The sequence below is a fragment of the Narcine bancroftii genome, chromosome 3, assembly GCF_036971445.1.
Source record: "Narcine bancroftii isolate sNarBan1 chromosome 3, sNarBan1.hap1, whole genome shotgun sequence".
NCBI lineage: Eukaryota > Metazoa > Chordata > Chondrichthyes > Torpediniformes > Narcinidae > Narcine > Narcine bancroftii.
In genome coordinates this window covers 298,182,645-298,200,877 of record NC_091471.1, presented here as the reverse complement: position 1 = coordinate 298,200,877, position 18,233 = coordinate 298,182,645, and the positions used below count along the sequence as shown (strand labels likewise).

General features: G+C 40.5%; 1 protein-coding gene across 11 annotated transcripts in view; it reads left to right on the top strand.

Moving 5' to 3' along the window:
* Positions 1 to 18,233, top strand: part of nfic (nuclear factor I/C) — a 450,718-nt gene that overhangs the window by 60,115 nt on the left and 372,370 nt on the right. For 10 of the 11 annotated variants that reach the window (XM_069928654.1, XM_069928657.1, XM_069928660.1 and 7 more), the window contains one exon: positions 10,461 to 10,992. In XM_069928654.1, the coding sequence (XP_069784755.1) occupies positions 10,461 to 10,992 (532 nt within the window). Of the gene's footprint in view, positions 1 to 5,119; positions 5,509 to 10,460; positions 10,993 to 18,233 lie in introns of those variants that run through there. The other variant, XM_069928655.1, reaches the window with a different exon arrangement.

Sequence of the window (18,233 nt, the reverse complement as noted above, 5' to 3'; positions counted from 1 at the left end):
TACACTCCTTTGTACACAATGTGAAGAGGACATCCTCTAAGTGGACTGTACTTAAAAATAAAATGGAAATTTCTGCATGTACCACTGCAGTTCCCAAAAGTAAATATGCACAGTACTGACAGTATTTACATAAACTCTATATCTGCAGATTTTCCCTTACTTTATTTTCCCCACAAGGTGACATTTTCAAAAGTTGAATGGGTGTTTTTAACTCCTGAGGCAACTTCAATCAACTGGGCCAAATTTTTTGGCTTCAGTTAAATTCTAAATGAGTTGACAGTATACTGTTAACTGTTCATGTATCTTACAATTTGAGATTTTACGTGCTTGGCTATTAATCCTGTAGCTCAAGACTCAGCTCCTTGAGCTGCTCATGGTGAAGCCTGGTTCACGCAGACTTCTCTAAGGCCTACAACAAGATCCCACCTGGGAGATTGGTCTGAAAGGTTGGAGCATGTGGGATCCATGGCTGTTTGCCAAATTGGATCGAATTGACTGGGTGATGGAAAGCAAAGGGCGGTGGGAAGTCTTCTGGGCCCATGACCTCTGCGCACAAGGTTCATTGTTAATTTTCTTCAGGGGCTTGCTCTGTTTAAGATGAATTAAAAATTGCATCAGCCCAAAATCAAAAATGTAGTTAATTATTATATAAAAATCAATGAGTGTTGAAAGATTGCTGGTTGAGACATGAGCAGTCACCTTATGCTGATGGATGTTTGAGGGAAAAATAGACTGATAAAATTGGAGTAATTGTTCAAAGTAACAACTTGAAATGAGGAAACGAATGAATTTATAAATGCAGATTTGTACGTCATATTTTTCTCAGAATTCACCTGCTTAATATTGGGCAGTGACTTAAATGCTGTTGAGCTTTGCAGCAGATAATTACTTGGTCTCTTGGCATTTCCTAGAATTGCAGTACACAAAAGTGTTGGAGAATCTCAACAGGTCATGCAGGATCCAGAAGAAATAAAAGGAAGTCAACATATCGGGCCTGAAAATTAAGTAGACAGATGGGGAAGAGAGAAGGGTGGGGAAATGCTTGTTAGCCCTTGTTCCTCCTCTGGCACCTCCCACCCCCACCCCACCATATTTTTTTTTAAATTCAGGGGTCTGTCTGATTCTTTGCACTCTTGTGAAAGGGCTTTTTTATGTACTGCACTGGACTCCAACATCTGCAGATTTGATTGTTTCTTTGCTAGAATTGATCTTGATGATGGCTATTGCCTTCATCCATTTAATTTCCCTCTTTAATAATTAATTAAGCACAAAGGTTTAATAAAGCAACTTGAGGCAGGAATTCACCAGCTGTGAGAAATGGTTCTCAAGTTACAGATGTGCAAGCACGTTGGTATACTTATTTAACTCTCCATGCACGTTGATGTTTCTGCAATTTAATTGGTGTCTTTAATGTTTTAAGTTGTGTTCTTTTTGTTTATTTCCTACCCTCAAAGTTTCACTTCATTTTTGCGTAGTCTTTTCCTTTCTTGTGATCAATTTGTAATAAAATCTGCATATGTAAACTCTTGTCAGCTGTGGCCCTGCAATGTATATGTGGTTGAAGATGCACAACTCTTTGGTTAGTGTAGTGGTCAGCTATTACAGCACCAGTGACCCAGGTTCAAATCTGGCATTGTCATAAGAAGTTTTTACGCTCTCCCCGTGGTTTCCTCCAGTTTTCTCCCACCCTTCAAAACCTATCGGGATTGTAGGTTGATTGGGGTATTTTGTGGCATGGGTTTGTGGGCTGGAGGGGATTGTTATTATGCCGTATATCTAAATAAAAATGAACATTGGTTCCTTTTGATGCTCCCACCATCCTTCTTCAAATATTCTTAATCTAGTTCACCTCCCACCTAATTCTTTAGCTGGCCCTCCAAATTTTCCAATTCAAGTTGATGGCCTTCAAGGAAGGTTCTTTCATAATTAAACTGTTCCCTTACCCCTCCCCCCCCCCCACACCCCACTCCCCCACTACACAGGGCTGATGAAGGCCCCAAGTCCAAAACATTGGTTACCTATGGATGCTATGTGACCTACTTGAATATCTCCATCTCTTTTGCGTGTTGCACTCGACCCCAGCAACTACACACTTTCTTTTTTAACACCCTCTCCTGAGCTACATTCGACCTAATGTCACCTGTTGTAGAATCCCACATCATTTTGCCTGATGGCCTTGCCTGCAGGAAATTGTTTCTGTGTCGTGTCTTCCCTGACTGTATTGGTCATCCCTTCCTCCAGCGTCATTAAAATGTATCTTCTTGGCCACATTTCTCGGTCTCTTCATTCTATATTTGTTCCTCCTTTCAACTCAGTGCATTTATCTTTTTCCTTTTGCCTGTGACACAAATGTTCATTTTCTAGCAGGCTATGTATATTCAAGCTTTATTTATGTTGTAAAAATATTCCCATTCTGCTTTTTGACTGAACCTTCAGATTGAAAGTCAAACAGAGATGTATCAAAGGGAGAAGGCAGGGATGGGGCTGAGTGGGAGCATGGATCAGCTCACAATGGAACTCAATGGGCTGAATGGCCTACTTCTGCTCCTATATTTTGTGGTCTTATCTTATGTTCTTATGACTGTCCTGCTATCATCCATGCACTTTGCAGATGCAGAAAGTAAATTCATTGGCAGGACAAGGTATTTATTTTCTTTGTATCTTTCAATGGCCATTTTTAAATTAATTGAAAATAACCTTTTTTTCTCAAACATAAAAATTCATGGTTTATTCACAGGCAGGTTTTTTAAATTGGTTTCTTCAGCTGTTGTGTGTCAAATATTGGAACTGTTTGCAAAATAAATCAATGCCCAATTTTATGTTGTCAGATGACCAAACGTTCCATTAGTAATGACATTTTTTGTCTTTTGTGTGGTCAGTAGAAACTGAGATTGTAGTGCAAAGCACAAAAGTGCTGAGGAAACTCAGCAGGTCAGGCAACATCTGTAGGAAGTAAAGGGTAACCAGAGTTTTGTGCCTGAGCCCTTCAACAAGGGTTAAGCAAAAAACAGACAGGTGCCTATATAAAAATAGTGAGTTATCCACTTCCCCGCTCACTTTTTATCTTCCTCTTTCCCACCTATGACCGCTTACCTGTTGGCCTGTACTCCTCCTCCTCTCCTCCCCTCCCCCTACCCTTTTATTCAGATGGCTGCCTGTTTTAGGTTACCCTTTAATTCCGATGAATGCTGGGTGACCGGATGAATTTGTGTACTGCATGATGCTGTTTGCACAAATGTGTATAAGCTCGTGTATTTAGTAAAATTTAGCTCAGAGGTGTTTCAGTCATTCTGGATACTGTCCTGTCCTAAAACACATTTCTGTTGTGTTTCTCTTTGTGGGTGCGCAGGATGCTATTTTTAGAGGGTGTCTACAAAGGCACTGTGACACTTGACTTGGAAGCTAGTCCATCTTTCCCCTGACTACACTTAAACTCAGTGTGAACTGCAGGGCAGTGATAATGTTTGGGATGGGGAATTTTGTAATATAAAAAGACTGGCACCAGGAATGTTGAGAAACATTTGTATTTGACAGTATTTGCTGTTCTGTGGGAAGAGGCTCCAATCATTTTTACTCTTGCATTCCAGTAAATTGGCCATTCAGTGTCCCAGTTAGGAATGGCATTTTTGCTGTTCACACTTGCCCACTCTTAACAAGGACACTGCATGCTTTCGTACTCACTACGAGCCATCCCTGGGGATCAGAGTGTTCTACCTTCTACCCCTGACGTCATGACACATTGAGCGATGGTGAACCTGCTCCTGATCAATGTATTATGATGTTATATTTATCTTGATCATGCCTAATTACAACATAATTAAGCTTTATGTACAGCACAGTATGAGCCCTTCACCCCTGTTGTTCTGCTGACTTATATAAACCCTTATAAGGGACCATGGAAAGTGCTAGCAATAGTAGACAATTTTTAAGCAGCGTGGGAAAGTTGTTAGCGGTATCGTGCACAATTTGTAAAGACCATGGTGGGGGTTGTGGGGGAGTGATGGTGGACCTGACTTCCTAGAATTCCATATGGCAGATAAACACCCACATGAGTGTTCCATGCTTGCAGCCGTGCTTACAGCCCTTTCTGTGGGAGGACAGGTCCACCATTGCTTTTTTTACCCATGGTCTTTATAAATTGTGCATGATAGCACTACCAACTTTCCCATGCTGTCCACTATTGCTATTTATTGCCAGCACTTTCCTCTCTCTCCCGCTGCGACTTTCTCACAGCAAAGTTTATACATTCATTTTAATCTTTTCTTTCTTTCACATTTCTGCATTCACACACAAACTTGCATCATTTCTGTCCTGGAATGCAATTCTGTTTTGCACTTGGAACGCCGACATCTGCAGACGCCGGGGATGGCAGACTATCCCGGGTGTGAAATTATGTCATTTCATGCCTGCATTCAGACTAATTTGGTTTCATACTTGCCAATTGGCCGTTATTCCTGGGATAAGATGAAAGTGTGAAAGGGACTTCCAATCAACAAATTAGAAATTAACAAACCAGTTTATACACTAAAGTTCCACCAACGCTCTTGTTGAATAGCAATAAGGGCCCTTATACTACAAGATTTTAACTTACTATGTAACTGACCTTCAATGCTTAGTTGGACCAAAGTGAGAGCCGTGGAATTTTTTTTCTAGTAGTTCCAATTTCTTGACTTTTAGTTTGTTCTTTTTTGATAATTTTCTCCCAGCAACCAGTAATAAGTTTAACCCATTAATTGGAAAACACAAAAATGATATGTGAGATTATTTATTTGGGACAGTGAGTATAACTAGGATTCATTCTGAAGCGATGTTTTGATTTACAAAGGGACATCAACATTTATGACAGGAGAGGCCAAATAGCAGCTCACAAAGAAGATGCTTTGACATATAATGTGTGGCTCGCGGAAATATGTTGGCTGCGACAGAAATCGTACAAGCCAGTGCTAACAATGGTAGTTTTAGTGGGCATGGCTTGCAAATGAAAATATTTGGTATGTATACCATGTGTAATAGCCAATACCATGTAAAAGTCGACCCCCTATTTTTGGCCCTGGTAGTCTGCCCATTTGAGCTCTCAACACACCAATTGCCGTCTCTCACCTAGGTCCAGGCCATCCACCCACCGGAGCTTACGATGCCCTGAGTGTGGGCACTCGCCGAGGCCCAAGCCACCCACCCATCAGAGCTCCTAAAGTCCTGACCATGGAACCTCACCTAGGCCCTGGCCACCTAGGCCCCAGCCACCCATCTGAGAGATGCCTCAAACACGGACGAAATTAGCCACCCACCCGCCCATCCAAGCTCACGACATTCTGGCTACCCAGCCATCCAAACTCCTAAAGCACCGAACTTGGACTTGCCATCGGGTCCCAGCCACCCACCCACCTCTCCAAGTTCCAGACGCTCCGAACAACGAAGGTACTTGCTGCAGTCAAAAGAAGTAATTGTCAACCCCCTAAATTTTATCCTAAAAATTGGTCCACAAAATTCATCTATTACCATTATATGGTATGTGTATTTTTTTGATTACTGAAATTGAAAAAAAAATTAGCAGTTTAAAAACAGCAAATATTAATGAATATTATGATATACATGTATTTCTTAATATTTATACAAGATGTTTGTAACAAAGTATGCACGTAAAAGTAAAAATATGTATGCAATATTGTTTTCCAATTTAGCAGCTCTTAAACATATGAAGTTTATAGTATGTGGCTCTTGCTTTAAGCAAGTTTATGATCATGAGGTAGGAGGGGTGGATCACAGATTATGAAAAGAGAAAAATACCATCTTAGTTTGGCTGCATGAATCAATCAAAAATAATCTTGTATTAAGCCACATATTCAACATTGCATGGACTGAATGCACATTTGATTTGTAAATCCTACAGAAAATTTGAGGTTGATCTAACAATACAGGCACAGATAAATAATTAGTACAGGATGTACGAGACGGGAACCTGCTAAACATTGCCAGATACAGAATGCAGTCTGCTCATGCAGAGACTAATTTTGTTTTGATAACAATTGTGTTACTTTGCAAGATTCCAAATTTGTAATTTAAAGGAGCATTGTATAGAAAAGAGCTCAGTGAAGGTTCACAGCATGGCAGATATTCCACGGACTCATAGTGAACCCAAAATGATGGAAAGTCCCAGACATTGTGGGATCCTAGTGGCCTTGAAACGGACCTTCTCCAGCCAATAGTCATTGGCTGTATTGCTGAAATTCTGGAAATTCAGCTCGTTTAGATCAGCACGAAGGAGGAATCAGCAAAATTTTAAGATGATCTTTGGGCAAGGTTACAATTTAGCTACCAGTCTGAAAAAGTATTTCCATGATCAACCGTCAGATTGATGTTGCATTTTTTCTTTATACTTTACGTGAACTCTTACGGTTGGTACTCTTGTGGCACAGTTGGCGTAGCAGTTAGTGCAGCACCTTTACAGCGCCAGCGATTGGGTCTGGGGTTCGAATCCCACACTGTAAGGAGTTTGAACGTTCTCCCCATGTCTGCATGGGTTTTCCCCGGGGGCTCCGGTTTCCTCCCACCATTGGGAACATACAGGGGTGTCGATTAATTGGGTGTAAATTGGGTGGCGCAGACTCGTGGGCCGAAATGGCCTCTTACCGTGCTGGTTGTTTAAATTTAAATTAACAGCACTGATGGTCTTGAACAAGTGAATGGTTCTGCACTCTGGGCTTCTCCTTCCAACAAAGAATGAGCCAACGTATCTCTCTAATCACAAAACCAATGGGATTTTGTTTGGAGAAACTCAGCAATAGGTATTTTTTAGATGTATCCTTGTGGCAGACTTGACTGCGAGCTGCAGGGAATGTCGGCATTTCAATTTCAAATTCTTGTCCAAACTCGTCAACCATACCACCATTTTTATATGGCTGTGTATGTTTCTATTTGAAACCAAAGTATAAATATCCTTGTGAATCTGATAAAATTTTTAAGTGGTTAAGTTGTAATTAGAAGAAATGAAAAAGACTGTGGCCTTCAAAGACTGTGGCCTTCAGTTTTAAAAAAACAGTGCTTCGCAAAAGGTGATTTTTAACCTGGCTGTTGCAATTTGATAATCTAGGATAGTGGGATAGCGTAATGCCAATATGTTTTGTCACTCCTGTAATTGACCTAATCCAAGATCCTATATTGGGAACAAGTGCGGCCGCACTAGAGATGTTGGAAGATAACCCAATAAAAGCAAGGACTACCCAGGATTTTTCAAGATTAGGTATCCAAGAAAAGAAATAAATGATCTGTGTTCCAGATTTGAATACTACAATGTATCAGGGAGATGGATAGTTACATGTATGTTTTGTTTCTTGAGGCAGTCACACCCTTCAACAAAGTACTAGGGATGGAAGGAGGTGACTACACATGTGGAAGGTGCAGGGAGCCTGATAGGAGTGTGGGAGTAATATCAGCTCCTGTACATGATTTATACTGGCCAATTAACCTATTGACCTGCAAAGGAGAACGAGAAAGCTCCTTCACGCAGGCAGCACCAGACCTGAGGACTAAACCTGGCTTTGTGGAGCTGTCAGATGTCATCTCGACCAGCTATGCGGTTGTGCTCCCAGTGATTACAGTTTTTTTCTTCTTCATGTCATCCTCAACACAGAGCAAATGATGAAGAGCATTTCCAGAGCACAAGGCAGTTGCATTTAGGGGTTCATTTTGCCAGTGATCAGGGTAATTGTCCAAATATGTCTGGTTCACAAAAACCATGACCTCAAATAATCAATGTCCTGGAGTGATGGAGAGGGAGGGGTAGTTGCAGTGACCATTCCCTGAACTGGACCAGCTTCCCAGATACTGTTGTTGGATTATTCTGGTGTGAGTGGCTCACTGATTGATGCCCCAAAGCCTGTCTCGTATCTATTATCGCCGGTCAGCAACATGATGAAATGCTCTCCACAGTTTTGGGCGGGTGCAACATGCAGGAAACTCCACTTCACCCTGGACAAGGCAGCCTGGCAAGTTGGACCCCATCCGAAATGTTCATTTTGTTTGAGGTTAAAGGGTGAGCTGTCAAAATATATCAACTCATTGGATCGATGTAAAAATGTAAGGTACCAAGTATTTTTATTCATTTGCAGGGTTTTAAATAAACAATTTGTTGGATGTTGACATCATTGGGCATTACTACCATTTATTGTCCATCCTTACTTACCCTTGAGCTGGGGAAACAGCAAGTGCCAACCATTTATTTGGGTATGGGGTGATAATGTAGCCAGACCAGAGAGGACGACGGATTTCCTTCACTAAAGGACATTAAAGAATCACATCAGGCGGCTGAAACTGAACTATACTATTACATAAAATTCTAGAATTTAATTATTTGAATTTAAATTCCCCACATGCCACTGCGGCATTTCAGCTGGTGTCTCTGGATGAATCTTCCAGAAGTTTGGCAGCTGGCCGAGTAGCTTAAACTCACCGTTGCCATTTGCGTTTTGAAACTTTGGCTCTTATTTACATGTGTTGAAGCAAAATTTATAGGTTTCTGTTTGAAAGTTTCCGAAGTGATTTCCAAAGAGTTGAGCTGTCCCATTATAGATGAGGTAAATAGTCACAAGTCCCTTTACCAGGGCAGTGGAGCCTAAAACTAGATGACATAAATTCAAAATGAGAGGGGTAAGATTTAAAAGGGGCATGAAGGGTGCACACTTTGCACAGACGTTGGTAGGGGCATGGAACGAGGGGCCAGAGGAAATGGTCAAGGTGGGTACAATTTTAATGACTCTATCAACTCCCATCTACGTTGAAAGTTTACCCGATGTGAAGGTGTTCAGGAGTGTGACACCCACCGTTACAAACTCATCTTGGCTTGCAAGGACTCTTATTGAAGTGGGGGCAATACAAGTGTGCCATGTATGGAATGTTGTTATCAGAAATTGACAACTCCAGATGCTGGAAATTGAAGTAAAAATTAGAACAAACTGGAAATGCAGAAGGTCAGACTGGAGAGAGCAACAGATTAAACATTTCACATCAATAATCCTGCATCAGTATCAGTGCTTAATATTGTGCTTTGTTTCAAAATGTGTGATTATATGTTGAAGCCTTCGATCATAAAGTTGCTTTTTTTACTCCCTCTGCTCTTTGCAGGTTCATTTCCCTCAACCAAGCATACCTTGATAGATAGCATTTGTTAGCCACTCTTTAGGTGGCAGAATCACCAAGTAAGGCACATGAATTCTTATTTGATTAGACTCTCCCCCACTTAAAGCAGACAAGACCATAGGAGCAGAAATCAGCCATTTAGCCCATCGAGCCTGCCCCGCTATTTAATGATGAGCTGATCCATTTTCCCACTTAGCCCCACTGCCTGGTCTTTCCTCCCCCCCACCCCCCCACAAATAACACGGATGCCTGCCTAATCAAGAACCTATCAATCTCTGCTGTAAATACACCCAATGACCTGGCCTCCACAACTGCCTGTGGCAAAAAATTCCATCCTCTGACTAAAGAAATTCTTCCACATCTCTGTTCTAAATGGACACCCTTCAATCCTGAAATTGTACCCTCTTGTTCTAGACTCTCTCACTGTGAGAAATAACCTTTCTACATCTACACTGTACATGCCTTTTCATCTTTCAAAATGTTTCAACGAGATACTCCTTCATTCTCCTAAATTCCCAAGAGTACAGACCAAGAGTTGTCAAAACTTCTCACAATACACCAAGTCGGGTCTCACCAGTACCTCATGAAGCCTCTCCACGTTCCAGTTGTAATGACTGGTACCGACCTAAAATATTGATATCACTTTTCTATCTCCAGAGATGCTGCCTGAATGTCACTTCCTTTCAATGTTAACTTGTATCATCTGTCAAAATTTCTGAACAAATCAACATTTCCACATTAGACTTTCTGAACAAGAATTACATGCACCGTTGAACAAACATTGTCCCCATTTAAGACTCCAGTAGGTCTTCATGATCAGAAACCAAGTGTGTCACTGGAGTCTGATCCAAGGTCATTGTCCGCCCTGTTTAGCATGAGCTGCATTTCCTCATTTGATTTCCGATTTCCAGGATCTGCAGGTCTTTTTGAAGGAAAGCGGTCACTGATCCCTGTTAGATGATACATTGTTTGTTCTGCATGAGATCAGATGATGGTCCTTATTAAAATACATATTGTGCTTTGCTTTTCTATTCGTATGTCTTTCATGCCATAACAACTTTGTGATTCTATGAAATTTATAAATTAATGATCGTAAGGAAGATAAGAGCTGATAACATTCAACAAAGGAACACCTTTCACTGAGAAATGTATTCTAGTCCTGTAATGATATGTTAATGGTATAATTCTTATTGTATGACAAGTCTCTACAAGAGTCTCACTGAAATCTTTGTGACTTTTGTTGAAGTGATGACCTGCCATCATAGATACAGGAAGGGTGTTCTAAGTTATTAACTGCATCCTCAAACTTTGTTATCTCTTATCAGGATGAATTTCATCCATTCATTGAGGCACTTCTTCCACACGTCCGTGCATTTGCCTACACATGGTTCAATCTACAAGCTCGGAAGCGAAAGTACTTCAAGAAGCATGAGAAGCGAATGACAAAGGATGAAGAGAGAGCAGTGAAAGATGAGCTGCTGAGTGAGAAGGCGGAAGTGAAGCAGAAATGGGCCTCCAGGCTGCTTGCTAAACTACGCAAGGACATCCGTCCTGAGTACCGTGAGGATTTCGTCCTGACCATCACAGGCAAGAAGGCACCCTGCTGTGTTCTCTCCAATCCGGACCAGAAAGGCAAAATAAGACGCATAGATTGTTTACGACAAGCGGATAAAGTTTGGAGATTGGATCTGGTGATGGTGATCCTATTTAAAGGGATCCCTTTGGAAAGTACTGATGGAGAGCGTCTGGTGAAGTCCCAACAGTGTAGTCACCCCATGCTGTGTGTGCAGCCGCATCACATAAGTGTTTCAGTTAAGGAACTTGATTTGTACTTGGCGTACTTTGTGCAGGAAAGAGGTAAGAGACTTCATGATCAGTTTTGAAGGATTGTTCTCTTTCACCAATGTAGACATCATGAAAACTTGCAAAGTTCCTTTGTGCAGTTTGAAATATTGATCCCAAGGATTATGTACGTACTATACACTGGGCTTGTGTATCCACAGATATAGCATAAAAGGCAAATCCAACACTAATCCACTACTAAACAAAAGCAAATGTTATTCTTGTTTGTCTCAGGAACGAACCTGTTTGGGAAATGTCTCACTTTTGTAATGAATGTGTCTTAAATGTTTTGATTTTACAAGTCAATTACCTAAAATATTTTAATTCAAGTCCATTTGTAAACTACTAAATTTTGTTAATTGCTTTTTAGTAATAGAATTAACAGGTGGGATAATACATTATCTGAAACTTTTACAAAGAAATTCTCATACCTCAGGTTTGTGTACTTGTTCAAATTAAAGACTTCCTCATTTCTTGTTATAATTAGCATCAGCTAACATCAAGTATCTGGTTAGGGATAATTATTGAAATTCCACTGTCACCATCAAATTATTGTTAATCTGTCAGATGACATTTCTTCCCCTGGAATTTAGGATTGTTTAAAATGAGCAGTTTAATGTCTGCTAAAATAGAGGCTCTAAATGTATGACAAGTTCATATAATGCTGACAGTAAATTGTTTCTGGGCAAGCTATAAATGAAACAGAAAATTTTGAAGTTATTTTTGAGGTATGTTTTCTTGGAACCCTGTGTTCCTGTAGAGTTTGCTGCCTCAAATCTGTTGGGACCGCATTAACTGGACGTTAATAACAGCTTCTTAGTACTGTGAGTGAAGTACATTTCACATGCAAAGGTCAACAAGACAATATTTTCTTTGTTCACACATGCATTTATCAAAAGCCTCATTTATGCTGTAAGGTGATTTTCCATTTTGATCTGAGTTGCAAAGCATACTTTCTTATATGCTTATGTTCTGGATGAATCTAATTCACACACTGACTGTTGTCACAGCTAATCCAATGTATTCTGAATAAATGAAGACAATGAGGTCTATTAAGATTTCTCCTTATAGAACTTGGGAAATGTAATTTTTGGACTGAATCAGTAACATACAGCAACAAAACTAATATTTCTGTGCTGTTGTTCCCCTGCAGTAAGTTTTTCTTCATATTTCTTGGCAAACAATTGGATAGGATTCTTGGGGACAGGATTTAAGAAGCATAGTCTGGGGTAATCAGCATGGCTCTGAGGAGCAGATCATGCCTGATGAGCCAAATTGAGTTTTTATTTTGAGGAAGTGACAAAAACAATTGTAGATGTGGTGAAAATGGATTTTTAATAAAGCATTTGACATGGTAGACTCATTCAGAAAGTTGTGAGGCTTAGAACTTTTAGAACCTTGGCTTGCCTGCAGAAAATAGAGCCATGAGGTAAGTGACTAGTAGAGTCCCATTGTAGGACCTCTGTTCTTTGTGATTTTTATAAATGACCTGGATGAAGAATTGGAAGGATGAGTCAGTACATTTGCTGATGGTTTGGAGGTGTTGTGGATAGTATTGAAAGTTGTCATGGGTTACAACAGATATTGACAGGATGCAGAGTTGGGCAGGGAGTGGCAGATGGATTTCAATCTGGATAAGTGTGAAGTGATACATTTTGGAAGATCGATCTTGAAGATGGAGTACATGGTTAATGGCAGGATTCTTGAGCGGTGAAGACCAGAGGAATCTTGGGGTCGAAATCTGTCAATCTCTCATGGTTACCATGCAGGTTGATAGGGTGGACAGCTAGTGCCCTTTTCCCAGGGTGTGAGTAGCAAACATAAGAGGACATCTGTATTTTGAAAGAGGAGGAAAGTTTAGGGGAGATATCACAGTTAAGTTTTTTTTTGCCCCGAGAATAATGGGTGCCTGGAATGCATTTTCCAGGGGAGTTGGTGGAGGCAGGGAGAATATGGAGATTTAAGAGTCGCATGGATGCAAGAAAAATAAGGAGTTGTGGCTATGAGGTAGAGAAGTTTTAGATTGTTGAGTAGGATTATATAGGTCAGCACAACATTATGGTGAGAAGAGGCTGATGTAATGTGCTATAATCTACTTATGAAGATGAGATATTTTGATTTCTAGGCACAAATAACATACTATCTGATTAGAAAGGATGGTTAATATTGGGCGTGGCATCAACTGAACTCATTCAGCAACAATCTCCAATTTCAGATTGTTTGTTGGAAGAGATTGTATGAACGTGCATTGATGTATGCTTTGTTTTCCTTCAAAGACCCATACAGACGTGGTAAATGAAGACATGGTTAAGAAGAGTCTTTGCTTTGTTGCTAACCTTTATTGTATATGAATGGATTTTGTAATTCAGTAATTTATTTACCAGACAAGTGCTGTGATTTATTTAAAATGTATCATGCTGTATTATCTTGCTTTTCAACTTTTTAAACTGGTGAGAAAAATTCAAGAAGCTTTAGATCAGATAATTTGCAAAGGAACTGGAGCCCAACGTGTTAGCTTTCAGAGAAAATTTTAAAAAATGTTTTGGGAAGATTTGAATGCATCAATAATTAGCAGACACTTTGGATGAAGATTTCATCTCTTGCCGGCATGGTGAATTGAACTGGGAGAAAAATGGAGAAGGCAGACGCCATTACTGGGCCCAAGGCTACATGCCTGTGAACTGTAGCAAAAAAGTAACTTCTTGAAAGAACTCGACAGGTCAGGCAGCATCTGTGGAAACAAAGGGATGGTTGAGGTTTTGGGCTGAGAACCTGCATCAGGACTGGGGGTACAGAGGGAAGGTGGCCGGTGTGTAGAAGGGAGGAGAAAAGCAAGATAGAGGCTGTTAAGTGGAAAATGGTAAGGGAGAGTTGATAGGCAGATGGAACAGGGGAAGAGGCTGTTGGGAAAGGGAAGCAAGGGAGAAGAAACCTAGATGGATGGTATCGGAATGGTGGGCAGATCACACATGGAGGGGGAGGGTAATGAGGCAGGGGGTGGGGAGGGTAATGAATGCGTAATAGGGTGGGGAGGTGGTAGGGAGGGTAACGAATGGTAATGGGGTGGGGAGGTGATGGGGAGGGTGATGAATGGGTAATGAGGTAGGGGGTGAGGAAGAGATGTAATGATGCAGGAAGTGAGAGGTGCTGGTGGACTGAGGGAATTGGGAAAAAGGAAGTTGGTCACCTCTACATGAGGGAGGGATGATGGTCGTTTCTATTTATTGGCTTTCTTCCCTCCACAGTCTCAGTCCTGATGTAGTCATCAGTTTCCCCTCTGCAGATGTTGCTCCACTGAGTTCCTCCTGTTCCCATTATCTGTGGCCTCTTGCGTCTCCAAGCCTGTGCTCTGTTCTGCTGATAGAGTACTGGTTTCCTGCTTGCTTAGATTTGTTACAGTAATGGGTGGTGTTCCTCTGCTCCCACTGGTGGGCTGTGGTCAATTGTCAGCAGGTACAAAATGACCATCGGGAGAGGAACTCATGCTTATCACATGCTCATTCAATAATGGGATCGAGTTATTTTAAGCTGCGTTTAGACCAAAAGTAGAAGTTTAGACTGAAGTAAAATCCAGAAAACAATTTAAAAAAAATGGTTTGGAAAATTTCACAGCACGAATAATTAGCAGACAGCAGAATTGAACAAGGCATTTTAGTCCACAGACAAGATCAAACCATGTAACATGAATAAGAGAAGCACTTGATAATCAGTTCTATTACTAAACCTTGTTTCTAATTTCTGTATTCGTGAGTACAAGCCAATGTACAGCACACCTTGCGTGGAAGAGACTGTTGTGCGATTATGAAGTTATTTCGTTAACATGTTATCGAGCAGTACCTACTCCCACATTCTGCCTCATGAAACCAGTCGTGCATCCTTCACTGTAGAGCAAATGCAACTGGTTATTTATTTTTCCGGTATCTGAAATACCTGTACTCTGTTCAAAAATACTTCCATTTTAATAGTTAAACTGTATCTCATTGAGGACTATTGGATTAAGAATAGTAAAGTTGATTAGTGATAACCAGTTGTAAAAATATTTAATTAACTTGGCTGGAGCTACTCTCCCACCCGTTCCTATTGGATATCAATCTGCTCTGATTGACAATGCACAGCATTGCTAACATTTCATCAAAGACGTTCACCCGTACCTGCCATTTCCGTTTCAAGGCTCAAGACTGTTGATTGGTTGTTTGCAGAATTAACCTGTAGAATTAACTTAGAGTAGAACACAAAAATCTGCAGATGCAGTGATTGAAGTAAAAACCCAGGAGAAACTCAGCAGGTCAAATAGCATACTTTGTATAGCAAAGATGCATTTTTATTAATTTACTTTATTTTCCTTTTAATTTAATTGGTGTTTAGAATGACAAGTCCTTGGCTCCATCCTCTTCAGTTGGATGAAAATCTAAGTGTTCTTTGACTAATGTTTTCTTCACCCTTAATTACGAGAGGAAGTGTGGAATGATGTATGTAGGAACATTTCTACTCATCTAGGTGACAAGGACCGTTAAATAGTAGGAGGTCATGTGAACTCTCTATCCTGTTTGCAATCAGTCAGATCATGGGCCTCAGACCCACTTTCTTGCCTGTAATGCACAGCCTCCAACTTCCACAGTGACCCACAGTCTTTCTGCTTCAGCCTTGGATGTACTCTTTGATCCACCCACCACACTTTTCTTGGCTGTGGAGACTGTCATTGGGAGATTGAAAGTGGAGGTTCTTGATTAGTAAGGGTGCCAAAGATTATGGGGAGAAGGCAGGAAATGGGGATAAGAGGAAGAATACATCAACCATGGTTTGAATGGCCTAATTCTACACCTACGACTTACGGTGGATAATTCCTAAGACACAACAATGACTGACAGAAGAAATACTTCCTCATCACTTTCTTAAAATAGTAACGACTTACTTTGTGCAATCTGTATATTCATTGGCTTGCTCAGATCGTTCTGTATTTATCATTTGGCTGATCTGGCACTTTCTTGAACATGGTGTGGACTATTTATCAAGTGGTGTGATGGCTGGAGAATATTATACCAAGACTTGTTCATTTGGATGAGTGCATTCTACAAGCCATTTAAAGAGTAACAGGAGCTTATTGTCACATACATCAGTGTTATGTACAGATGCACTGACATTTTTAGTTGCAGCCTAACAGGTACGTAAGATGCACCATCCAATAATAGGCATTACATTTCCACAGAAAAAGATCGATACATATTCACACTTGCAGTTAGTACAGGAAAAAAGTGATGTTTCATGAAGATGTAATAAGATGATTGTGTTAGTGTTTGATTAAGTGAGTAGACTGGAATCAAGAAAACAGAAGTCAACTTATTGTCAACCCAACTTATTGTTTAGAGCTTACAGTGAATGTGCATCTAAATAAGATGGCATTTAGGGTTTCCGATATGCCTGGTCCGATGTCGAAGATAAACCAGCAGACTGAGATGTAGTGGTACAGGACTTGCTTTGAGCCGTGGTTTTCTGAGAGCCACAGTATTAAGAAAACCTTTCAACTAATTTCTGGATAGAATGTGTGCTTCAATAAATGCCATTAGTTCAGACTTCAAGAAGTTTGATTTTTACCTGAGATTTACAGTAACTAAGCCAGTGATGCAAGTATTTTTTAAATCCTATTTTCTCTCTCAATAGTTTCACAATCTTACCAATTGTGTGACTTCTGTATGTCACACTGTTTCAAGTAATCTCTTCTTGCAGGTAATGCATGATCTAAATGAACAAGCAATAGTCAACAGCACACTGGATTTTATGTACAATTTTTAAACTCTCCTAGTAGGTGGGAAATCAAATCCTATCTTACAGCTTTCACAAGAACATTAGTGAAAATATTTACTTACAATATCAGAATCATAAATAAAAGTTGAAAAAAGGCAGCAGTGTAGTAATTATTTACAATCTTTTCTTTGGCTTGGCTTCGCAGATGAAGATTTATGGAGGGGTAATGTCCACGTCAGCTGCAGGCTCGTTTGTGGCTGACGAGTCCGATGCGGGACAGGCAGACACGGTTGCAGCGGTTGCAAGGGAAAATTGGTTGGTTGGGGTTGGGTGTTGGGTTTTTCCTCCTTTGTCTTTTGTCAGTGAGGTGGGCTCTGCGGTCTTCTTCAAAGGAGGTTGCTGCCCGCCGAACTGTGAGGCGCCAAGATGCACGGTTTGAGGGGATATCAGCCCACTGGCGGTGGTCAATGTGGCAGACACCAAGAGCTTTCTTTAGGCAGTCCATGTACCTCTTCTTTGGTGCACCTCTGTCTCGGTGGCCAGTGGAGAGCTCGCCATATAACAGGTGAAGATTAAGCATACATGACTTTATTCCAATATCACCATAGAATAAGCTTCAGGTGAAACAATTCAATTTAGGGCAGCATGGCTCGCAGAGCTGTTAGTGAACACTGTTAACGGCAGCAAACGGGATTCGAAACCCACGCTGTCTGTTAGGAATTTGTACGTTCTCCCTGTGTCTGCATGGGTTTCCTCCGGGTGCTCTGGTTTTCTCCACCATTTAATACGTACCGGAGTTGTAGGTCAATTGAATGTTTAATCAGACTCGTGGGCTGAAAAGGCCTGTACCGAGCAGTATGTTTAAATTAAAAATTAAATTAATTCCAATTAAAATAACCTGGCATTTCAGAAATATTTTTGTTTTTTGAGAATCATTACTAGAATCCTAGTGGCTTGGCTCTTAGGAGCCAATAGGATTGATTGTATCTATCAAAAATCCAGCAAATTTTATTGTTAGCATTGACAGTATCAAACGAGGTTGACTACAATGAGATGAAACTGTTAACTACTGTGAAGCACCTTCTCATGATGAACAGAGGGGGCTGAAAATTACTGTCATAATCTGATGAATCATGGACCAAATGACCTCTCCTACTTTCTATGTAATGAAGTTTACGACATGGAAAGGTAGGGTTGGGTAATAGTTTATCCTTAGACTGATGGAGAGCAGGGAACAGATGCAAATATTTTTAATGAACTGGCTCTTGTTAGCAAACAAAGCACCAATTGAGAATCTTTTCATCATAAAATAATTTGAAAATAAATCCCTTTAGCCTTGTAATGTAACGATGCACTCTAATGGGAACACTTTGACATTTCCATCCCAGAGAGAAACAACTGTAAACTTTGGATCCTTTTTTGGATAACTTCTAATTTGTAGCTAATTTTATCAAATCCTGTTGTATGATTGGGTCTTCATTAAACTTGGTATCAAAGCAGTTAGCTGACTGCCA